This window comes from Alnus glutinosa, chromosome 8 (genome assembly GCF_958979055.1).
Source record: "Alnus glutinosa chromosome 8, dhAlnGlut1.1, whole genome shotgun sequence".
Lineage (NCBI taxonomy): Eukaryota > Viridiplantae > Streptophyta > Magnoliopsida > Fagales > Betulaceae > Alnus > Alnus glutinosa.
In genome coordinates this window covers 19,696,532-19,722,363 of record NC_084893.1, presented here as the reverse complement: position 1 = coordinate 19,722,363, position 25,832 = coordinate 19,696,532, and the positions used below count along the sequence as shown (strand labels likewise).

At 34.8% G+C, this 25,832-nt stretch overlaps 1 protein-coding gene across 1 annotated transcript; it reads right to left on the bottom strand.

The window, feature by feature from the left end:
• Positions 1 to 10,457: 10,457 nt before the first annotated feature.
• On the bottom strand, positions 10,458 to 25,109 carry LOC133874978 (probable leucine-rich repeat receptor-like serine/threonine-protein kinase At3g14840). Its single transcript, XM_062312935.1, has 24 exons — positions 24,861 to 25,109; positions 24,514 to 24,688; positions 20,152 to 20,223; positions 19,995 to 20,063; positions 19,807 to 19,878; positions 19,646 to 19,717; positions 19,405 to 19,476; positions 19,219 to 19,290; positions 19,037 to 19,108; positions 18,873 to 18,944; positions 18,708 to 18,779; positions 17,795 to 17,866; positions 16,934 to 16,999; positions 15,999 to 16,064; positions 15,879 to 15,914; positions 15,699 to 15,739; positions 13,818 to 14,197; positions 13,515 to 13,710; positions 12,894 to 13,040; positions 12,512 to 12,630; positions 12,180 to 12,390; positions 11,829 to 12,066; positions 11,432 to 11,582; positions 10,458 to 10,794 (listed from the first exon to the last, which is right to left on the bottom strand). Exons 1-24 carry the CDS (start codon positions 24,961 to 24,963, stop codon positions 10,525 to 10,527), a joined length of 2,916 nt encoding a protein of 971 aa, XP_062168919.1. The 5' UTR covers positions 24,964 to 25,109; the 3' UTR covers positions 10,458 to 10,524.
• Between the last annotated feature and the right edge of the window lie 723 nt (positions 25,110 to 25,832).

Here is a 25,832-nt window from a genome sequence, read left to right as displayed (position 1 = left end):
CTTAAACAATTTGATCTAGCTATCACTATATTTTTATATTTACGTTTTCCAACTTTAAAAAGAAAAGTGATATCATAGTCCCTTCAATTATTACCTCGTGTCTAATTGAACTTTTTTACATTTTTTTTTCTTAAAGTATAATTAAAGTTATTAAAAAAAATTATATAATAAAAATAATCATTTGGAAAAAAAAAAAAAAAAAAAAAACGGGGCTGATATGAAAATGGCTATCCTTTTTTGGTATTTTCTTTTTTCAGTTTTTTCCTTTTTGTTTAATTTTTTAATAGTTTTATTTTTTTTTAAATGGTAATTTTTAATAGGAAAAATTATAATTTAACCCCCTCAAACTAACAGTCGTTTTGCTAGTAGCATTACGAACTGTCAACGTTTGGACTTTAACTCCCAAACTATCAAAACATTTCAAAAAAAGGCACATTTTGTAAAACTATACCTATAATACCCCTGCCCATGTCATTTTTCAATTAAAAAAAAATAAAAATTAAATTTAAAAATAAAAATAAAAGAAAAATAACCAACTTTTTTTATTATTATTTTTAAATAAAAAAGGGTGTTTACACCCATTTATATTTATTTTTTTAATTGAAAACTGACCATGACAGATGTATTATAGGCATATTTCGACAAAATTATCCTTTTTGAAACGTTTTGGTAGTTTGAGGGTCAAAGTTCAATCGTTGACAGTTCTTAGGGCAACTTGCAAAACGACTAACAGTTTAAGAAATTAAATTGTAATTTTCTCTTTTTAATAACTTTTAAGAGTATTTTAAACAGAAAAATACAAAAATATTTTATTTGGCACGCGATAATAGTTCCAGAAGCCTTAATATTACATAAGTTTAAAGATATAAATAAAAATATGATATTAGACTTATTAGTCCAGGAGGCAAAAATATATTTTCGCTCCGTAATTGATTTGTGGACAACTTGTAAACTTGATTGATGCCTCTTATGCCTGGAACATGTCGTGTAACATGAGAAATGGTAATATATAGTGATTATATACTAAGGTTTTTACCTGACGATATGCACCGTTGAAAAGGTGAGAAGGACACATCTACTGAAAGCTAAGTGTGTGTAGGGGTACAAACTACAAAGTACTACACTACCAGTATCATCCATTATAATTCTTCTAAACTGGCGTTGATAATTCTCCTAAGCTTTTTCCACAATCAGAGGGTGGCAGCCTGGCAGACTTTGATGGGTCCACGTGTCCTTTTCGAAATGGGAAACGCTAGACTTACACCTGTCCACCACACCCAGCTTTATAGTCCCTGACTAGCATTTCCCTTCCGAAATTTCTTTAGCCTTAATCCTTATATGTCACTGCTAAGAAGGGACGGACCTGCAGTGGAGTGTAGAAAAAAATTTCAAAATTCATGGCCCCGTCTTCCAGAAACAAAATAGAAAAAATTCATTGGAAAAATATACCTTACCTCCTATATTTCACTTCTTTTTCAATTTTACTTTCAAAGTAGAAAAAATTGTAATGCACCCAAACTAAGTTTTAAAAATTTTCAATGTTGCCTGTTTGTTGCTTAAATTCGTCCTTTTTTAAAGAAATAGACCAACGTATTTCTATAAAAAATGACGAACTTAAATAACAAATGAGCAACATCAAAAAAAATTTAAATTCGGTCGGGATACATTGCAATGTTTTTCACTTTGGATGCAAAATTGAAAAAGTGGTGAAATATTAGGGGGGTAAAATGTATTTTTCCGAAAAATTTTTAATGTAGTTTAGTTAGATTAAAAAAAAAAAAAAAAACTACTAGCATGGATGGATAATTAAGTCGAACGTTGGCTTGGAATAGTACACCGAATGTTCGACCGTATGTCAGATGGTACCTTGAACATTCAATCAAATAGCTGAACGTTCGCTCAAAACCCTAAAATTGTTGATCCAACAGTAAACTGAACTTTCCATGGTATAACCCATACGTTCGATGCTATAGCCGGAATGTTCGATGCCTGCAGTACTTGAAGAATCAAATAGTTCAGTCTTATCCTCAGCTTTTCAAGCCTATAAATAGGATCCTTACTACCGATTCTCCTTCACCTGTTGTTTTTCACTATTCCAAAAACCCTTGAGTGCCATAGAGTTGTTTGGAGAGAAAGAATGAACTCTCTTGACTCTTGTGCTTCAAGGGAGGTAACCTTCCTAGACTAAACCCATTTTTATCTTGTTTTGAACCTACTGTTTAGCTATATTTTCGTGGCCTAGCTTTTGCTTTTCAATCTCTACTTGGATTTTGGTTTTAAAACAAGTTTAGTGTTGGTTTAATAACTTAATGATGAACATACTGTGAATGTTATTTTGGCTTAACATTGTGTTAAAGATCATTTTATGACCATCACTCCGGGGCAGTCAAACTCAGGATATCTACTATTTAGAAAACAAAGCTAGTAACAAAGCAGTAACACTCACATACCTCTAATGCAGCAATCGTACGTTGCACTCTAATACATAACCCAACGTGAACGCTTCCCAACCAAGTCCCCTACCTAAAGAGGTCTTCAATGGAATACTTTAATTTAGGGCTCCTTCCTAAGTTAGATTTCACACGATCAAATCACATTACGGACAACTATTAGAGAGCTAGCGGATCTTCACAATTTCTACGTAAACACCCTCTGTAAATAATACATGCCTAGAGAGTTTTATTTATAGGTTTTAAAAGACCTAATACAAGTCTGATTTGAAGTTTTCTGGGCGACGTCCAAATGTAGACAAAGGGCGTCCGAACGTCAAGCTACAACCGACTTCCATAAGACGCTTCACGCGTTGCCTTATTAAGGATCGCGTCCTGACGGTGTTGCCTTAGCGTCCGGACAGTTGCAAGCTGTCATCACCAAACATGTTTGCTGAGCTATTCATAATCTTCTCGAACACTGAGTAGCGTCCGGACTATGTTACCCTATCGTCAGAACGGTTGCATGTCGTCTATGTTGAACTGTTCAGGATCTTCTCGAATACTGATGGGCGTCCGGACACTTCACTAGGTCGTCCGAACGGTCAACTGGGGATCCGAATTTTTGATGAGCTATAAACGGCGTAGAATCTTACTGGAGTTCGAAAATTACTTTCTTAATGCTTATGACATTGATATTTGTCATATTAAGGCATTTCCATAGTTGAGAATTAAGCTCTGAATATTCTGGAAAACTCTGGATAAATATGGCATTCCTGTTTTCAGCAGCACACTTACATGGCAGTGATTTTGTCAACAGAATGTAGTCAATAAAACTAACAAAACTCAATCAATTGAATTATTATCAAATCAAAGAATTTTCTCTCAAATACTTTGTAGAGTTTTATATTTCTTTTAATATGCGGGCTTGCTTTTATCTTTTTGGGTAGAAGACGAAGACGCTTCTCTTTGTAAAATCAAAGACGCTACTATTTAATTAATTACCTTAGTCTACCGATAAGTCATTTGGAGACTTTGAGTATTTTAACAAGGCGTTGATAGCAAAGAATTTGTGGAGATTACTTCAAAATCTGAACACACTGGTGACGTGAATTTTTAAGGAGAAGTATTATCCACGAGGTACTTTTTTGAAGTCTTAATTAGGCTATAGACTATCCTATGCGCGGCTAAGTATGTGAAATTCTCAAGATCTTCTGAAAGCCGGACTAATACAGAGAGTAGAGATGGATCGAAAATTAAAATTTAGGAAAATAAATGACTTCTCACCCCGTCAATTTATGCAGTTCAATTACCAGTGAGGGTTCTCGATAGAGATGCAAAGGTTAACAAGCAATAGCCATTGCCGTTGTCCATTGTCCATTGAGTAAACAAATTAAAGAGTCGGTCCACAAAAATAAGGGACAAATTAGAACACAAGGAATGCAAAGAATCAAATCCACAATCGTAGAGGACCAGTGAAAACAGTGAACCAGAAAAGTTCAATCGGTTGCCAATTAATCTGTCTGTGATTTTCTTTTTTCTTTTTTTAATTATAATTTTTAAAATTTTAATTTCTTTAACTTTTTAGTTTTATATATATATTTATATTTTTTTTATTTACAGTGACTTGTGCAGTTATTTTATTGCCGCTGACGTGGCACACTAACGGAATCCGTAAAGTGTTTTGACAAAATTTGACTGCAGGAAATAATTTATATTTTTTGGCATATTCTAGGGACCTCTGAGTTTATTTTGATACCGTAAAAAGCGAATTGTAAATCCAGTAAACCATATAAATTGATTTTATATTTTTCCTTTAATTTTATCATAAGATACTTATCAGTTAGGATCTGTTTGTGTTTGCGATTTTAAAATGTGCGATTTGAAAAAGTGATTTTTAAAAACGCAGTTAAGCATTTGGCAAAATCACAGTTTGGCTTTTAAAATCACAAGTTAGACTTTTAAAATCCTGCGTTTTCAAAAAAATACCACATTGCATGCAATTTGAATAAGCATTTTTCTGCGTTTTCAAATCACAATTTTTTAAAAATGCAGTTTTCAAACTGTTCATTTTTTACAATTTGGTTTAAAATCACATTTTTTCTCTATGAAATCACAATTTCAAACGCAACCTAGCTATAAATTAAAGAATATTACGATATTGAAAAGAAAACATATTAGTTATTATCAAAGAGAATTTACACGTCATACTAATAAATTAGAGAAATACTATTTTTCTTCCATTCAATTTCGGTCAAATCTATCATTGACTCTGTGAAAATTAACTATGCAACTGACACTGTCCGCAAGAGAAAAGTCAAGGTGCATGGAGTCATTGACGAAATTTCGGGCTTGTTTGGAAACGCTCTGCCGTGTGCGGAGTAGGGGGAGAGAGAGATTTCACTTTTTTTTTTATTATTTTTTTTTTACGTTTTTCAATAACAATGACATCAAAATATTTAAATTTTTTTTTTCACTTTTTATATCACAATAATAATTTTTTAATTACTATTCAAATAAAAAATTCACTACAATACAATTTTTTTTTTCACTTTTTTATACAAACATTTTTTACTTTATATCACATCTATCACTTTCTTTAATTTTAAAATTAACAACTCACTACTCTATACATGTATGTCATTTACCTTCTTGTTTGTTAAACACAACACAGCACAGTAATGCGGGGTTACTGTTCATATACTTTTTTTTTTAAACCTTTTTATATATTTTTTAATACCAATCAACATTAAAACATTCCTATTTTCTTCACTTTTTATATCACATCAATAATTTTTTATTACTATTCAAATAAAAAAATTCACTACAATACAAATTTTTTTTTACTTTTCTATACAAATTCTTTTTGCTTTATATCACATCATCACTTTTACTAATTTCAAAATTAAAAACTCATTACTCTGTTATGTATATGTCTTTGCCAAACAAGCCCATAATATTGAAAAGAACACATATTTCATAGAGAATTTAGACATTATAATAATATATGTAAAACTTCTTACAAATTAGTTTGTAGAAAATTTTTTACAATTCACATATAAAAAGAACATGTATCCTTTAAATATGTGAGAATCACATGTTTTTTTATTAATGCTATTATAAAAAGCTTGTAAGAAGCGCATGCTATTTAAATAACATGTGATTCTCATATACTAATAAACACATGTCAATATTATATATGAAGTTGTAAAATTTTTTTACTGAGCAATTTATAAAAAATTTATGTCCATAATATATTAATTATCCAGATGACACTGCCTGCCGGAGAAAAGTCAAGTACCATGGAATATCAACTTTGTTTCATTGTGGTTTCTAACTAGGTCTAATTGTATTCTTTTAATCTTACGAAAGTATTCCCTTCTGGACACTCCATTCTTTCTATTTTCAGCATTTCTTTTCCTCTTTCATACTTTATCTCTTTCTCAATTTCACTTTCTAAAGTGAAAAACGAAAAACAAAATGAGACTCCCAAAAAGAAAGAAGGAAAGAAAGGAGACAAAAAAAGGTACACCCAGAATTCCAAAGACAAAATGAGGAGAGGAATGATACATGCATAACAAAAATTTATACAATATATGCACAATAAGACACATTGGTGAAATAACTTTTCTTTCCTCTCTTTTAGAGAGAGAACGTCTGAAACTTCTAGAGAGAGACCTCTGTGTGAGATGATTTCGCCGGAGGGTGAGGCCTCACGCCTTCCCCTCTCGGCGCTGGTTTTGTCCCCGAGCCTCCGTGGACGAGGGTGATTTTTGTCCCCCTGGTTTTGTTTCCAATGGCGGTTTTTTTATCCCCAGAACTAGATCCGGTGGAGGTAGTTTCGTTTTCTTTGTTTTGTTGTTGTGTGTTGGTGCAAATTGGAGATTTTTGGTCCAGGTCCTTAGTGAACGGCGGGTGTTGGTGGTTTCCTGTAGAGATGTTGTCAAAGCTAGATCTACAAGACTCGGCTGGAATTTCCCTGACAAGGGCCTTTCTATTGTGGTCGCCGGCCTTCTCTGGTCATAGTGGTCATTTGAAGAGCCTGTGTGGTTCGTTCTGGTTTTGACGCGTGACCAGCACGCGCCTAGGGTTTTATATCCCTGATCGTGCGCGTGTGGGTCACCGTTCACTTCTCCGGTCTCGGATGGTGACGATCTGGACTCTTGAAGGTTGTCCGACGTAAGGGGGTTCCCGGAGAAGGAGCGTGCTCTACACGCGGCGGTTCTTCCGGTTCTTGTTTCCGGGGGTTTTCTGTTTGTGTTTAATTGTATAGTCTTATCTTTGTTCACAGTCTACTGTAATGGTAGCTGCTTTAAGCTAGGTTTCTAGCTTTGTGGGTCGAGAATCTTTTTCTCTAATCGCTCCGATGGCCTTCGGGCTCTATTCTTCGCCAAAAAATAAAAAATAAAATAAATAAATAAGACACATTGGTGGAACTTATACATGTGAGACCCAAATGAGGAACCTTCTTTTAGGAATACTTAGAACATGTTTGAACTTTAAAGTGGGTGTTCCATTCGATTGGCAGTTCGTGCACGCGTTAAGTTTGGATTGTGTCAAAATATAGGTATAAAATTATATATGTTAACTTTAATATGATCCATTTAATTAAACGGGTCAAGCTCCTCAATTCTAACCTCTTAATTTCGTGTTGAGTTTGTATTGAATTTGCGGGTGGTATCAAAAAAATTCAATTCTAGTGTTTGTTTTCCTACTTTTAGCTTCAAGTAAGAAATATCAAAAGACTAATATTATTTAGTAGATTGTCATATAATTGAAATGATATGGCAATGAAGATTTGCCCCCTTTTTTTTTTCTTATAAATGTTAATTTAACACTTAATTTTTACTGTCACATTATCATATTGTTTAATAATTTTTTAAATAGTATTACTCATATTAAAATATTAAAATAGTCCTTATCAATGAAGTGGCCCTGGGTTTTGATTCCTTCTTTGACTACTTTGATTTCTCACCCTCTCGATTTAGTGTTTTTTTTTTTTAACAAAAATTTGAGTATTTCATTGATCAAAGATAACGAGTATAAAACTCTGCAAAATCATAGTCACATGCTATGAGGTTACAAAGTCATAGATACAAAAACAATCTTACAATAAAGTGTTATTTATGACTTTCATCTTCTGCTAACTCATGTACAAAAATAGTTAAAGATAAAATCTGCTTTGAGCAGACTAGATCTAAGACAATGGTAACCAAATATCCTAAAAATTTATTTAAACCGGCCGTGAGAGATAACCTCTCACACCGAACTATCCAGACTATGAGAGATAACCCCCCACACCGAACTATCCAGACCATGAGAGATAACCCCCCACACCGAACTATCCTTCATCCCATAGATCGCCCACGATGTTAGATCTAAAGAGAAGAAAAAATTCTTATTCAAAGCAAAAACACAACCAGTAAACAGTAACAGTGGCCATGGAGGAGATGAACGGCACAACACGAAGATAAATAGATGGATGCGTAGCGGAGAGACCGAAATTGCTGATCTGATCGGAAAACACCTACAAACAAAAGAAAAACCCAAAATGGGATGGGGATGGTAGGAGTAGGGCCGGAATAGAAAGGAAGAGGGAGAGGAGGAGGGAGAGCATATCTACTCTCTCCTCCTCTCAGATCTGTTTTCTAAGAGATGAAGTCTATGGCCGGCTTCTACTTTTTCCTTCTCCTCTTGATTTAGTAATTCTAACCATTTTAATAAAAAAAAAAATTAAAAGTAACCTCTTTAATATTGTTTCCTTAATTTATGGACCCCACTGTCATGTGACACTCCCGCGTGCGTTAGAGAACGCCAATGTGGACAAGCTTGACTGTATAGTTTTCGTAATTTAGGATAATTATAATAAATATCTTCATGAGTTGGATAAAAAAACTGTCATTAACCTAATTATAATAATTATAATAATGATATATACCACATTGCATTATTGAAGTTAGGAAAATGTTAGATTTACAACAACTGTACAACAATCCCTCACATGAGGGTGGGTCTCACATACTGGGGTCCACCCTCATGTGATGAGTTGTTGTACAGTTGTTGTATTGGTGTTGTACAAGAATCAAATCCCTTGAAGTTATTTTTGTTGAGGTTGTGTTTAATTTATTATAATAATATTTGGGCTGAGCCCCTTTCAAAAAACACCAAAAAAAAAGAAAGTAAAATCCACGTACCTCTTAAAACTATGGTCTACCATACAATTAACAATATCTCCTTCAAACTTTCAATTTTTTAGAAAAAAAAAAAACAAAAATTAATTGTCTTGATTTTTTATTTTAGGGATAATTACACTTTACTCTCTGTTTTCTCCACGGGGTGGCGATTTACCTCTCAATGTATCAAAATTGTTAGATGACCCTCCCGAACTTGCCAACGTGTGGCAAAATTTACCTTCCGTCTAGTTACCCGTCTGTTTGGACGGAAAGTAGGTCACATGCATTGCACGTGACCTTTTAATGCTTTTTTCCTTTCAAAAATGCCCCTCACCCCATCAGCCCCATGTGTCTGCGTGAAAATTCTTCAATCTCTCTCTCTGGCTCTCTCACTCTCTCTCTAAACTTTCTCGCCGACTACCTACTGACCTAGATTCCAGAATGGCCGGAACTGTAACGGACCGGATGGAGAGCATGCAGCTGGACAGCCGCAGACCCACTAGTTGACCTAGTCCACGAAGCTTCCAGTGCCAACGATAGTCACGATCACCACTGTCCTCCTTCTTCCTGCGGCAATATCGACAACATAAGCTACCCGTTTCGGTTGAAAGGCGATCCACCAATCTATCGCACACCCCTGCATGTCACGTGCCCATCACCTGGAAACGTGCCATTCTCTCGTCTCTTGGACGCTTCGACAAAATCAAGCCCTGGCTCATTATCATGCTCTGTTTTTTGAACCTCAAACGATGATCTTTTCTTGTAAATGCCACTTGCCAGCACATGCACCTACTGATAAATTAAGCTGTATGTCCTCATTTTATGTTCTTCTGGCAAGAACACGTAGGTTTCATATTGCAGAACCCAGTTGAAATTTGTGGAAGATGAGGCCAAAGATTTATCTTTTCGGTGACTCAATTACTAAGGAGTCCTTCGGTGAGGTGCTGGACAAGGTTTTTCTGGTGGTAGAAGGGGGTGGCGGTAGCAGCGATATATTATTTACTTGGTGGTGATATATTATAGAGAAGACTTTGGAGAGATAAATCAAAGTGGATGCATGAAGAAGAAACCAAGTACATGCAGGATCGACAAAAAGATCAAGTGGGCTACACGTGTGTGAAGAAAGAAATAAGTCAAAAAACTTGAGGGGCCACAGTAAGACTTGGTAGAAATTAAGTCATGACTCACAACCTCTACAGGAATGGTGGACGTCTTCAACCTTCTCGAAGAGGTGGAACGGCTTGATGAAGAAGGCTCGCGAGCTCTCAATTCTCTGCGACCCAACTTCTAGAGTAGCTCTTGCCCACTTGTCATCGCAGCAGTGCTTGGCTAACATGCAAAGAGAGCAGACGAGGTTGGGGAGAGAGCGAAGGAGGAGTGGGGGACGACGAGGTTGGCTCACTGGGGTTGGGTGGTTTGCAAGAGAGGGGCGGTGTCGGAGCAGCTGGATAGTAGGGTTGAATGAGTTTTTCTTTTCTTCTTTTTTGTTTAATGCATGTGCGGGTAAAAAGGTTGACGGGAAAGAAGATATTTTTTGAAGACAAAATCCTTTAATCGGTCATGTGCAACACACGTGACGGACTTCTCGTCCAAATGGACCGGCGACTGGACGGAAGGTAAATTTTGCCACATGTTTTTTTATTTGATGAAATGTATTTTTGTCATTTTGACGACATTGACATTGTTTTGATAGTTTAGGAGAAATATTGACACAATTAATAGTTTGAGAAGACATTGACAATATGATAGTAGTTTGAGGGGAGTACGTGCACTTTTCTCCTTTTTTTTTTTTTTTTTTTTTAAATTTTTATAAAAACCGTAATGTTGAGACAGTAACATCAACATTACGGGATAATTATTAGCTAAAAATGTAGTTTCTATCATTACTCTTTTATCTACCGGGGCTTTACACATTCTGTTCTTTACTGTGTTGAAACTTGAAAATGCTTCGAGAGTGCCTTCACTTGCATTTCATCGTTTGAGACACTTGGATCAGGAACCAAGTCTGGAACAACAGCCCTACCCTCAAGCATTCTCACCACTGCAGACATGGGAGGCCTGACTGTTGGGGAAACATTAGTGCATAAGAGGGCCACATTGATCATCACCATAACCTCTTCCGTCTTGTAGTTTGAGCCCAACTTTGGATCAACCAGTTCCAACAAACTCCCTTTCTCTTTTAAAACAAGTGCCTGCAAAAATGACAGCAGAAGTAAAATGTATAATTTGTAACTTTGAAAAATACAACGGCATTTGGCTCTTTCTCACTTGAAGAAATCAAGACACTACATATTTCTTAGACAAGTCTAATTCATAACATGTTACTGGTCAGTAATTTGTGAACTCTTGGGGAAAAGAAGAATTCAAGAAACAAATAAATAAAGTCAGTTTTTTTTTTCCTAATTAAAAGGGCATGAGGGGGCGGCCAACAATGGCTACTCTACTTGGACATTACCATGGTAGCACCTACCCACTGGGAATTGCTCAGGAGGGGCTTAGACAGCGAAGAACTGCAGGCACTCTCTCAAAACCAATTGAGTCATAGTCTGACCCTACCTCACTAGGACATCAGTGGAACCCAAGATGGTTACCATTAATTAGGAATTAGTGATTCCCATTGCGGGATTCGAACTCACACCCTAATGCTTGCCTAATCTCATAGGGATTCTCTTGAGACCACTGAATCGCCACTAGTGGTAAATAAAGTCAAAGTTGATTCATCATGAACATTTCCATATTCTACATTCTAAGATTAACAAACGCAAGCATGTAAAAATTAACAAGAGCATAAAAAGCAACAAATGTGAGAAAGGAAGAGATTCAAATTACCCGATCAAGAAGATGAAAACATTCCTCCTTTGGCCGATAACCAGTGTTGCTCATTCCACTGACAATTTCTAAGGCAATAATTCCAAAACTATAAACATCTGCTTTGTCAGTTAAATAACCCCGCATTGCATATTCAGGTGCCATATATCCACTGCAAACATTTTCAGCATCATGAATTCGTAAGATTGCAAATGTTAAGAGCAATAATTTCTAATTGCTTTTGTGTGTGTATGTTTGTGTCTTAAGGGCACGGGTAAAACTAAATCAATAGTTAACTTGTAAGATACTTTCAATTTTCCTTTTCTTCCTATTTTTTTGAAACTATTGGTATCACATGAAAATAAGAAAAAAGATAATAGGAAATACTATGACATGAAATTAATACAAAGCAACTCACTAAGTTCCAGCAACTCGTGTTCTCATGGGGGTATTATCCTCTTCATAAAGCTTGGCTAAACCAAAGTCAGATATCTTAGGGTTAAGATTTTTATCAAGCAAGACATTAGTAGCCTTGATGTCTCTATGCACAATCTTCAATCTCGATTCTTCATGCAGATAGGCCAAACCTCTTGCTACACCAACACAAATCTTGTGTCTTGTTGGCCAATCCAATTTCAACTTATATTCTTCTGGCCCTTCATTCAATCAAATTGAATAAAAACAGTTAATGACTAAGCATACATCATGTTATCAATGACTACAAAAATAAACAACAAAATCAACCAAGTGCATGAACTTAAAAGTTTACCAAACAAAGCACGAGCAAGACAATTATTTTCCATGTACTCGTATACTAGCAACAATTGATTTCCTTCAACACAGCATCCGTAGAGCTTAACGAAATGAGGGTGTTGCAAACCAGAAATCATGCCTATCTCATTCACAAACTCACGATTTCCTTGCTTTGATTTGGAAGAAAGCTGTTTGACAGCAATTATGGTACCATCTGATAGAAGGCCCTGCATTTGGGAAACATAAAACGTTTTTCATTTATGAACAAGGACACTTCAAAAAGAAAGAGCTACAATAAGAAAAGTTCAGTTACAATCAATCAAAAGAAAATATTTATTCTGCAAATACCTTATAAACAGAACCAAAACCACCTTCCCCAATTTTATTCGCAGCATCGAAGTTGTTTGTGGCAGCTTGGATTTGCCTTAAGGTAAATGTACCAGTTTGCCGACCCAAACCCTTTAAATCTGAGGAAGATGCCAAGTCAAATACAGAAGCAAGTCTAAGAAAATCACAATTCTTGACATTCCTCATAGTTTGAGACATATTTTAGTTCATCTTACAAGTGTGCATATGCATCTGTTGAGTGTTCAAACATACATATGCAAAGTGCTTAGTGGTTAAAAAAATAAAAGGAAAAAGAATCCAAAGAACATACCAGAAGTAAACAACTTTTACAAAAATCAAATACCGATCCATATAATAACAACATTAATTGCTTTGCAAATACCTTGTTCCATTTTATTTTTCAGTCCTAGACAGCACTTCCACCAGAGGATACCAAGAACCAAAAATATAACAAAGGCTCCAGCAATGACAATCCCAACCTTTACAACTAGAGATAGACCAGTTCCATTTTCCGATGGGGGCATAAAGTCTGTTTAAAGAAAAAATATAAGAGTTATAGCATTATTCATTGTCAAAGTAATTGATAGGAGAAATCATCATCCAACCAAGTAACACATGGAAAACAAAGAGGTCCAAACTGACAGTTAGGAATACTTCAAAGAAAATAAATAAGAAAAGGATTTCATTCTCTTCTTCATCAATATGATTGCTGAATATCATTTCTTCTAGTTGACATCAAAGTGAAAAAAATACATAAAATAAAAATAAAACCATAGAAAGTGAACAAAAAAAGACAAATACATCCATCTATGTTGCCATAATGAAATTAAAATGCTCAAATCAAACACTATAAGGAAGTTAATGAAATATCATTAGCATCATTCATCCTCAAAAGTACCCAGACAAATAGAGGTAAAGTTTTAGATATATAAGCAAGTCCGAGAATGGTTCACTTTCAAGCCACCGAAAGTTAATACAAGAGCTCATAAAACATAGAAATTACCATGATCCACAGAAATAGCTGAAATAAGAGGACCATAGACTCCTCTGTCCGGGATACCAGTTGTCCCCTTCCCAGCCCAATAGAAACGGATCTCCAAGGTATTACTAGTCACAGTGGCAGTAAAAGTTGTTATAACTGCCTTACCAACTCCACCAGCCTCTTTTGCAATGTTGAAATCCTTCCATACCATCTTTCCCTACAATATCCTAACCCATTTATGTCTTTAGCAACCGTTTCATGCTAGCAACTACTTGAGTAACTGAAAATTGCTTGATGAAAGTGGAAGTATATTGTAATAACTACCTGAATGTAAATATCAAATATACGCCTTCCCAAGCTGCTATATGTTTTATCATCAGTGAACATTATCTCCGCAAAATGGAGGTTTACTTTGTAATTTCCATTGCCCAGACAAAAGGCATAATAAGTTAGAGAGAGAGGAGAAAGGCGTGCATTCATATACAGTTCAGGGTTGGTCATAGATAGTCTGGATGAATTTGTAAATATAAGTGGGTCCATTTGGTCATCATTATCCATGAAGTCACCAGTGCTGCTAAATGCCCAGTTTTGTGCACGCTGGAAAAAATTTGAAGGTCCACCAGAATCTGTATCAGCATCATATGCAGTAGTTCCATTGATAGTTACTGCTTTTCCGCCGCAATTTATATGAAGATTGTACCAATCTGGGACAAAAACAACAATAGATTACTAGATTAGTAACAACTGAACACGTAGCCGTAAAAGCGTTAATAATCATCAAAAAAGAAAAGGAAGAAAACCTATTCAGTATTTTCAATTGAGAGAGCAGTGGGGAGAAGGAAGGATGAATTAGTACACAATTCAGGCAAATGAAAGAAGTCATTTATTGTCATTGCCCGTTAACAGAGAACATTTACATTACGACTAAGACTACCACAAATATGTCATTGATTACTTGTATCTTAACAATCCCTCTTAAAATTTCACTATGGCATTGTTAGATCTAGCCAGACAACTATTTAAGAGGCGACACGTGTATGCTAACTTTCATTAGTTCAATCCTGATCAATTAGAATTATAGTGCATGCTTAAGTCAAATAAGGAGAGATTGGTGAGCAAAAACAGTTAAGAAAACTTACGCCTAAATTATGAGCCTCGTTTGTACTGGTTGTGAAAGTATTAGCACCAAGTTTTTTATTTTGAAGACGCATGTCTTCCGACCCTACCAATCAGTAAAAGTTTGCTAGCTTTTAATTATAGTAAAATTGCATCAAAGGGGTTTGCTTAATGGCAAGGGGCTTACTCTCAAGTGGTTTGGTGAGGAGGAAGACATGGGTTCGAGTCTCTAAGGGCACTATGCTAAGGGGACAAGACTCATGCCCATTAATCCCTACTCACCAGATTCCTGTTACTATGCCCTTCGTGGAGCTAGGGCAAGGCTATGGGACCCGTCTTGTAGGGAGCGCCTACAAATCACCCGCATTGCCCTCCTAACTGGTGCCCCAATGGGTAAGGTGCTACTATAATAAAGCCCACGGATAAGGAGTTTTAGCCTCTGGTTGCCCCCCTTCCCCCTCCGCCAACCCCTTTATGCCTAGAAAAAAAGAAATTTTCATTACTATAATATAGTGTTACAACTTTCAGAACACCTAAGAATTGAAGAATTATGTATCATAGGATAATCCTACAACTTAAATATGAAAGTAGGATTTGTAAAAGCAGGTTCCTTGTTCACTAAGACCACAAGCATGACAAGAAAACCTATATGATTTATACAGGTTTCCTTTCCAACTGATGAAGTACACTTGATAACAACAGTGTCACCTTTCTATAAAGAAAGCTTCCAACAAAGACTTAAAAAATGAAAAAAGAAAAAGAAAAGGAAACCTAGAGAAGTGCACCCTCAGCTATTGTGGTTTTATCGCTTGGTCATAGCACTACAATTTCAGAGGAAATTTCAACATCTATCTTTCATCCTTTTTTCCTTCAGTTTTTGATTTCACACAATCTTTTATACTTATTCACCATAAGAAGTTGTACTTCAAACAATCTCTTATTCTTTAGAACTTACAGACATATTTATAAGAGGTTTGGCTATAAAGTCTCAGTCCCCCATCCACCATGACAAGGAAAAGCAATACATATTGACACAAGGTAATCTGAGAATATAACAATACTGAGGAAATATATGATATTTCAACTTACAATGTGAACAACGAAAGCTTCTCAAACACGAAACCATGCCACTGATAAAACAATCATGGTCCAGAACAACTTAGTGTAACATCAAAAATGAATTTGTGTTTATATCAAGGCAATACAGCAGAAAGTTAATATTAGAAAATTTTTTGATGCATGTTTTTGATAGATGAAGTTGATACTCACGAGTTATTGCCAATCGAAGAGCTTGCAAACAAGTTCCTGTGGAAAATAACAAGGGAAAAGTTTAGTGACTATGCCCATGCATGCATGTACACACAAAAACATGCTAGCTGGAAGTCTTACACACTACGTTGTTGACAAACTGATAACCCTGAATTCCCAACTGTGAAGTTGTTATAGGAAAGATCACTGCACACAAAGAGGCAACGTGATTCATCAGCTTCGATGATGTAGCATGACCAGAAAACTTATGTTATACATGATAGTGCATAATATAGTTGGAATGGATAATAGTATTCAGATTTAATTCTTCTCATTCTTCATTCTACATAATCCAAGAGATTAAGCTGACAACTGGACTTAAGCAAAAAACCTACAAGCACTTTCTACTACTCATATGGGGATTAGCTGTTCATAAACTATCATAAGCTAAGGAAATACTTCCTAAAATGATCATCTCCTTATAGTCCTATTATCTTGCTAACAATCCCATGAGCAAATACTAGAAGAGTGAATGCCAAACCAGAATATGGAGGCTCTTCTCCTCCAAGTTGGATCATGAACGATAGCAACAAAGATATTTGAATCTTGAACTCAAAAGGAGACATTAGTATGGCTGTAATTGCATAGTACATGCTTTCAAAGAAAATGCATATTCTCTGGGTCTTGTTTTCGACGTTGGGATACCATTTGTGACAAATTGTAGAAAAAGCTCTGGGAAGTAAACACAAGGAGAGTATGAAACATTGGGAACTCTCAGCCTCTTGGGAGTATAAATTCTTGGAAATGCCATTGAAACTTATAAGGAATGCATTTCCTTTAATCCTCTTGATATTACTAGATATTACTAGAGGTGATACTCAGATACATTTTTTTTCTTCAGATGAAGTAAAACTGACTGAGTCATAAAGGCAGATAAAGCTCTAGAAGAGAGTCAACAAGGTAAGAGGCACAATCATTATTATTATTAATGAAATATCATGCATTGATTAGGATAAAAAAATCAACATCTTTGGTTAACTAATTGAATATATATAGAATTTGGCAGAGAAACTTACATGTTGTCTCCTTTATTCAGCATCCACAGAGGCACTTGTCCAGTTAGCAAGTTGCCGGTTAAATATCTAAAGAAAATCAATATTACCAATTCAGTATCATTATCTAGTTTGTGCATTACAGATCATCAGGTAGACTTGCCCTTGAGGATGCAAATATTTAACACATCCAGTGGCTAAATAAATATTTATAATTTGGATGATTTCATATTAACAATAATAAATTACATGAAATGGCATCCCTACTCTAGCAAGTAGAGGTAGGAGTGTTAGCTACATCTATCCTTTGAAAGAGGAACAACTCAAACTGCGAAATCAATTCAAAAAATTCTTATATGGCATGACATGAAAGGACTTATTTCTCTTTTGCAGCCTTTAGCAGACACACTACTGGGTATGTGCTTAAGAGAAGACATTTTCAGCACTCAATTACTCATATGGATGATATGTATGTCCAATGCAAATACGTCAAACTTTTTACAGAACCCTTGTAACTAAAAGCTTGAGTTCGTGCATTTAAGCCACATTAGTTCCACATTTCTATTCTACAGGCCATTCAGTTACTTCACCCTTGAAACATCCTGTCAGGTTGGCCACAGATAATTCTGTTTGGGGCCCAAAGTTTGTTTGAGTTTAACTTTTGATGCCAAATGGATATTTTTGCCTGATTTTATACTTGAGGTCTTTTAAGGCCAGAATGTATGGGTCATCCAGTTAATCAAATTGGAGATTGTCTAATTAGGCCATTAAACTATTCCTTTTTCGTCCACACTAATGAGGTAACAATCAGTGTCTCTCAGCTATACAAAAATGGTTGTCTGCAATTTGGTATATGAAAATATACATATAATTTAAAATGCATACATGTAATCTGTTTTTTGTAGACCGGCAAAGCTGCTTGGAATTTCTCCACTTAGTTTATTAAAGCTGAGATCTCTGCAGGAAACGTTATAATTAAATGAATTAGAAAACGAATAGCACCCTAAAAAACCAATCCTTCCCTGAAAAATGTTACAAACAAACAACGTATTGAAGTTGTCAGTCAAAATGAGAAAAGACAGTCATTTTCATATAAGAATGTCATAAACAAAGTCAAAACCATGCTAATTTAGTGGGAATTCTTAAATCTTTCAAAAAGCATTTTCAGATCCTGGGCCTTGGTTTAGGTTGCAAGTGGGTGGCAAAGAGAGGTCATGGTTTTGGTTTTTGTCTAAAATCTTACAAAATAGAAGTTTTGTAGAGCATTTCCTAGTATATCATTCATGCGTGATTGTGGCAGCACATTAACCTACCCACCTCTTTCATTGTCAATTAAATAAGTTGTTAACTCATTTCTAGTGGGACAACTTTTGTTAACATAAGTTCACTATCCTTGGTCTTTATTTTTATATTTTTTTAACACTAAGGATAGAATGTTAACTCCTGCTAACATTTCTAATATTGTTGGATTAGAAATGTTGGCCTCTATCTTAAAAGAACAATGCCTTCAAAAGAGCAAGGAGAAGAAAAGAAACTTTTGTAACTCATAACTTCAAGGGACATATTTTCTTTGCTTATAATCTAGAAATTTTAAAAAAAATAAAAATAAAAATAAAAAAATTCCATATCAAGAATGCCACCTAAGTCGGTTATGTCAATCATCACAAGAAGAAGAAAATGAAATCTGAGACATGCAAGAATGCTGAATAATCCATAAATTAGCATAAAAGCATTTTCAAGAGGATTTTTGAAATATCAGCAAACAGAAAATGGTGGTAAAAGTGGCTACTATACTAACAAGGTTTTCAACGTTGCCATATCCCCGAGAAATTCAGGTAGCTGTCCAGTAATATTGCAACTCCTCAATATCCTGTAACAAAATTAAAAAAAAATATCTATGTTAACTCGAGTAGCCATAAGGATGGAACTTTTGAAAATCATGTCATTGAAACATTTAACTTACAGTGTCTTCAACTGTGTCAGATTATTAAGTGGTGGAAAAGGTTCTTCAGATCCATTCAAGTCACTAATTCTCCTGCATATCAAATTCAACAAAGAATAAACAAATTCAAATGCAATTCCATCTGAAAATGATTTATACCTGTGACATAAAAGGTTGATACTGACAAGTCAGATAACTTTTCCAAAAGAGCAACGCCAGGAGGAATTGGCCCATTCAAACCACTTGCCTGAATCACTCTGTTGTTGCCAAATTTTGATTTAATGAGGGATAACAGATAACAGCCATAATTAAATAATGACAAAATCCTTAATCAAAATTAAAAAAGAAAAACGAATAAAGCTCTCACAGTTTTCCAAGTTTTTTCCAGTTTTGAATATAATTGGGTATCTTTCCAGAAAAGTGGTTGTCACTGATCCGACTGCATTACATTGAATAGACAAAAACCGTCATATGTTATCTCAGAATGCAAAGATTAGTAACTAATTGCAGCGTATGAAAAACTTAATGAGGAAAGAAACAAATAGTAGCTTACAAGTCCTTCAATGTGATCAGCCCTGCAAATGAATCAGGCAGCCCCCCAGTAAAATTATTCGAGCTGAGGAGACTATAACAACATCATCATCAACAACAACAACACATAAGTAAGAGTAAACCAATTGAGCTATCAGCATCAGGATTCAACATCTTTCAATAGAAAAGCCAATCCAAGTAATTCTCACAACAAATAAAAGAGATAAGATTCTTGTAAGAGGGAATATTCAAAATGGTCTTACAATCTTTCTATGGAGGGCATATTGCCAAGCTCTGGAGGAAGATTTCCGGAAAGCTGATTGAACTCCACCGTACTACAAATAATAAAACCGAATTCCTTGAGAAAAGAACTCTAAAAAAAAAAAATCACAAATAGAAACAAAAATGGGTAAACAGAACTCACAAGGTTTTGAGAGTTGTGATGTTTGCCAGCTCTTTGGGGATAGAACCCGTTAACCGGTTTCCAAGAAGGGAACTGCAATAAGACCCTTTCGTAATTAAAATCATCCTTCATCAAAGAATTGGTTCGAGAACACGCTTATAAAAACCATGGATAATATATATGCACAGAGAGAGAGAGAGAGAGAGTACATGTTGACCAGCTGGGTGAAACCCCATTCGGGAGGAATTGAACCGTTGAGGTAGTTGCGGGTGAGGTCTCTAATGTGAGAGGGAAATAGAGAAATGAGTTCAAATGTGAATCAGCTCACGATGAAAGAAACTACAGCATGCATGCATGTGTACTTACATTTCTTGAAGGTAAGGCAACCTGACCAAATCTGGTGGGAGTGTGCCCGGGAGACTCTGTGCTTTGAGGACTCTGTGCTTCCAATAGAAAAGTGGGGGTTTTTCGGTTACCGGGCTTAACTTTCTCAATACATAAATAATGAATACACGAGTAATGATATTTGGTGAAAATTAATCCTTAATTTTATTTTATTTTTATAAGTGTTCGTTCAATGACTATGAAAATCATGACTTATAGAAAAAGTGGTCTCGTAATCAAATTTTACCTTTTCCCTTCAAAAAGAATAGAAATCTGATGCAAACTACGTTTTCAATTTTTTTTCAGCAAGTTGTTAGGATTTTTTTTTTTTTTTTTAATGTGAAATACCTCTAAAAAGTACTATGAATTTACATGTATGCCTTTTTTTTAGGAAAAAAAAAAAAAAAAACTCATTAAAGGAGAGATGAAAGTAATCATTCCAACTCCGTGCAATCAAACTGATCAAGCTAACGATAAGAATAGTAGTAATGTCTTCTAGGCTACATAACAATAGTAATAAGCAAGATGCATTAACCTAAATCATGACCATGAAATAAATGGTCATGAAGAGAAAACTTTAGCCGCTGAGTTTCTTTTTAGATCTTCGTTGCCCCCTCCCCCCTCCTCTTTGCTTTTTTCGTCTTGTTTACTTGATTTCTGTTTATGGTTTTGTTTTCGGCCCGACACTGAGCCGTGGGCTATTAGATTTCTTCCCTCTATGTGGCTCTTTGTAGACCCAAGAGGTAAAGGTGTTTTCCTCTAATTCTTTTGAGGATTTGGAGTTGGTGGGTTTCGCTCTACAGTTGGGATGTTCAAAGTTAGGAGCAAAGATTGGTTTTCTGTTTCTAGCGAGGCTCGGACTGGTGCAGGAAGTGTAGAGGATGTAGAGGGGTTTTCTCTCTTGGATCTGCACTTTATGTACTGTTTCAGGAGTCATCAGCAACATTTGAGGAAGAATGAATGATGATGGGTTGCACAATCTGGAGTATTTCTTTTCCAAAGCGTCGGCAGTGTTTTGATGAAGAAGAAGACTGATGTTTTGGTGCACAATTGGGTTACTTCTATTCCAGCAAGGGAATAGGCTTATTCTTGAGCAGGTTTTGGTGGGGTTTTATTCCGGTACGCGATTAAGCTTATTCCAAAGCAAGTTTTTGTCATTTGGAAGAAGCCTTATACAGATCTATCAGCGACTCCCTACGCTTTATGCCGACCAATGTTATTGAGTTTATGTTTTTGGCTTCTTTAGATTGTGTTGAATTGTTTAATCTCTGCAGCCTGCAATGATAGACTTTAGATCTAAATTTTAAATAAGATCTTGTTCTCTTATCTTCTCGTAGTGGAACTTATTGTAAAAGAGATATGTTTTTTTGTGTCCTTCTACTAAGTCAACTGCCCCTCCAAGTCAGAAACTAGTCATGTACTTTGTTTTTAGGAGTCTTTGTACTCCTAATTATAGCTTTTGGCCCTTTGGGTCTCAGATTATAATGAAGGTTATTTTCTTGTTAAAAAATAAATAAATAAATAAACCCCAATAGTGATTAGCTTTTCATTTTTTGATGGGATATTAATTTTTAGGTGGAGTTCCACAAAGAGAAATGTTACTAGGCTATCATACGATTAATAGTAATGTTTTTTAGGCAGATTTTCACAGTTATAAAATTAAGATGACGTGACAATGAAAATGTCACGTCATTCCAATTTTATAAAGTTGTATAATAGTCTACTAAATAACATTACTCTTATATAAATAGAAAAAGATGAAATACCCTATTCGCCAAGCATTGGAAATTTTTATAAGTTAATGATATTAAAAATATTTTTATACGACTGTCATACAAATGAGAAAAGACTTCTACAAATCGGAAATGATGAAATACCCTATTCGCTGAGCATGGAAAAATTTTATAGAGTAATGATATTTATGTTCCGCTTGTTTCGACTAAAAATGTTTTCCGTCGTAACATATTTTCAACGAAATCATTTTTGAGAAAAAAAAAATATTATTTTCCTAAAAAAAAATTACCAACAGCGAAAAACCATTGATGGCGAGATTCCAACGATAGTGACCGGAATCTGGCAGAACTCACTAGATTCCGTTATTGGCCAGCTAAATTCCAGCTAGATTCACCGAAATTTGGGTCGCCGAAAACCGACTACTATTGCCGAATTCCAACAACGATAGCCGGAATCTGGCACAGTACAGTCGGATTCTGACAAAATTGGCTAGATTCCAACTAGTGGCCAGTGTTTGGATTCCAACTAGTGTAGCTGGATTTCGGTGACCGAATCCTAAAATTCGGGGGATCTTCGGCAGCATATTCGGGCTATCAATAAACTTCAATGCCCAGTGGTAGTGGATTTCCACAAACGTGCGTACAAGAATGAATAGTTTAAATTCAGAAAACGATTTTAAAATCGTAAATCATTTTCCAAAAATTATAGAGGCTTTTTCGGTTAAACTGAAAATGATTTTCATTTATCATCATTTTCGGTTGCACCAAATACTAAAAAATATAAAAAAATATTTATATGCCCAAACAAACAGAGTATTAGTATACTGTTATACGACTGTAATACAACTGATGTAATTTTAAAGATTAATCCTTAAATAAGCAATTATAATCTTCAATCACTAAAAGGTATGGGCCTTGGGTTTCAAGTTTCAACCCATTTCAAAACCATTTAGGCATCCTAGCTAGTCAAATGCAAGTATAACTGAATTAACGACAATCTAGTTTACAATTTTTTATTATCGGCCCAGTTTTCCTTCCAATCTTTGGGTGAAGAAAGCTTGTTAGAGACCCGGAACGGGCTACATTTTTTATTTTTCACAAAAGCCTTTTATATTAAAATTGAAGCTTAAGATTATCTCCCACAGGCCCATTTGGGTCTTTCCCTAATATGTTTTTCTTTATTATTTTATTTGAAAAATTGACCCATACCTTTAATTAATAAAGACCTGAATTTCAAATTTTGATAATTAAGCATACGAATTTTGACCATATGATAACTAGCTTATTCCATCAAATTTTTTTGTGTACTTTTTAGCAATATAAGTGCTAGTTAGCAGTTTTATCAAAAAAAAAAAAATTATTAAATACCATATTTTTATCTTATAACTGTTCTATAATGTTGACGTGACAAACTCAATTGATTCTTAAATTTTTTTATTTTATATAATAACTAATTTAAAGATTAATTGAAATTGTCACGTTAGTATTATGATATAAAATTATAGTTTATAACATTACTTTTTTATTAATGTTAGACCAATAAAATTATATGTATGTTTAAAAAAAATAAAAATATCAGTAGAAACAGAGGGGTGGTTCCATTCGCTCGAGTTACGATCCCGTTTGACAACCCTTTCTTTTTCCCTTTACTTTTTATATCATATCAACAATTTTTTACTACTATTAAAAAAAAAATTCACTATAATACAAAATTTTTTATTATCACTAAAAGTAAATTAAAAATAAAAAATAAAAAAACTCCTCAAATCAAAAAAGTGGTTGCCAAACGGAGCCAATTTGACAGACCAGCGAAAGTGAATGAGAATAAAAGACGTGGTCCCAATCTCCATATGAATAAGATGTCTTTTTTTTTTCTTTTTTGTTTTTTCTGCGGAGCCAGCTGTAAGATATGATAGGAGTGAGAATTAAAAGATGTGGTCCCCAATACCCCACTTAATATATTTTTGACATTGATATATATATATATATATATATATTTTGTACAGAATGGAAGTCAAAGGTCAAAGATATGAGTCAAAATACTTTTATAGAAGACCCCTACTTCGTTTTTATTTGATTGTTTAAATATGTAATTCCACGTTGGTCTTATGTTTAGTATTGCAGCTAATTAGCCTTTAACATAAAAAAATTAAAAAAAAAAAAAAAAAGGTTATTAGTTGATGTTTATTCATCTGATAAATTTTTTTGTTCTCATGTGCGAATATTTGTAGGAAAAAAAAAAACAAAAATTAGCTATAAACTGATTTATAACTATAAATTAGTCTAATAAAATGACATGTGTCATTTAAAACGTAAAAAACATATGTTTTATTAATAGCATGTGCTTCTCACATATTTTTTTAATAGCATATATTAATAATATTTTTTACATATTTTAAAAACACATGTTACTTTACTTGATTGATTTGTAAGGAATACTTATAAATCAATTTGTAATTAATTTATGCCTAATAAATAGCAATCTTTTAAAAGAGTAACGATAAAAATTATATTTTTATTTCATTATTAGTTTATGCATAACCGGTGTGGATTGTTTTTATTTTTTTTTTAGCATAAATAGTCTTAAGTGAAAAGGATAGAGATAACGTACATGCTGATGACGTGGCACACAGTGGCGTTCGAGAAGGTGCAGTTACAGGTAAGAGCATTATCAAATCCTTTTGGTTGGTCGAGTTTTACCCATCCAGATTGTCCGCTGCATGGATCTACGCTGAAATCCCAGTCCGTCTTCCCCAACCTCTTCGCTATTTCACGTAAACCTTCCACTGCAAAAGTTACAGCGCAAATCAACAAACAAGTGATAATTGTGGTAGATCGAAAAAGAAAAGGGTATCCAAATCCAACCAATCAAACACTTGAATTGCATCGCCATGAATGATGAAACTACGATTTGTTCAGGTAAGAAAATCTCTGTGGTGAGCATATATATATATATACCTTCATCATTCGGCAATACAGCGGCTCCGGAAGCGAACGTTGCGAAGTAAAAGATGAGAGTTGAAGCGAGGAGAAATCGAGCAAAGAACGTCGACATCTTCATTTCGCCAAGGAAGAATTGGTGCGCAAATCAGTAAGTACTGTACTACTATGAAGGAGTTTGGAGAGAGAGAGAGAAAGATGAAAGGAGTTCGAATACGCGGGATGAAAGTAGTGAGGCCTCTATAATGAGAACGCAGACTGAATATTAACAATTATTGTGTCCAAAGTTACACGCGGGATGAAAGTAGCGAGGCCTCAATAATGAGAACGCAGACTGAATACTAACAATTATTGTGTAAAGTAACTTTTGACCTGAGTCAACCTGAGTCTTCTTCTTTTCTTTTTCTTTTTTTTTTAAAAAAAAAATTAAAATTTTTTTAAATTTTTTATTTATTTATTTAAGTACAACCAGAAAGAACAAAGCGCAAAAAATAAAAAATAAAAACTCAAGGAACAAAGAAAGAAGCAGAAGATTTCTTTCTTAAACAGGGTGGAAATGAAATCGGTAAGCAGGAAGGATTGGGAATGCAGGCATGCAGCTAGAAATGAATCTAGTTACGGTTCAATTTGCCACATGATGGGTACAAAAGTTTACACTTCGGTTGATATGACTAGCTGACCAGCTAGTTATTGATGGAATAGTGGAAGAAAGATTCGAGATAAGTGAAGAGATTCTCCAGTCTTCTGTAATAGTAGGATTATTGATGGCAAGGTTGATCATAAGTGAATCTCCTTCAAAGATGACTGAAGGAAGCTTGAGAGACAGAGACAATTGTGCTGCTAGGAGAGTTGCAGTAGCTTCACTATAAATAGCTGAACATAGGGGACTAATTTGAGCTAAACATTGAATAACAGCTCCTTTAGAATCACAACAAACTGCCTATTGGGCTGAGTAATCTTTCCCGATGGCAATGTCATAATTAATCTTGT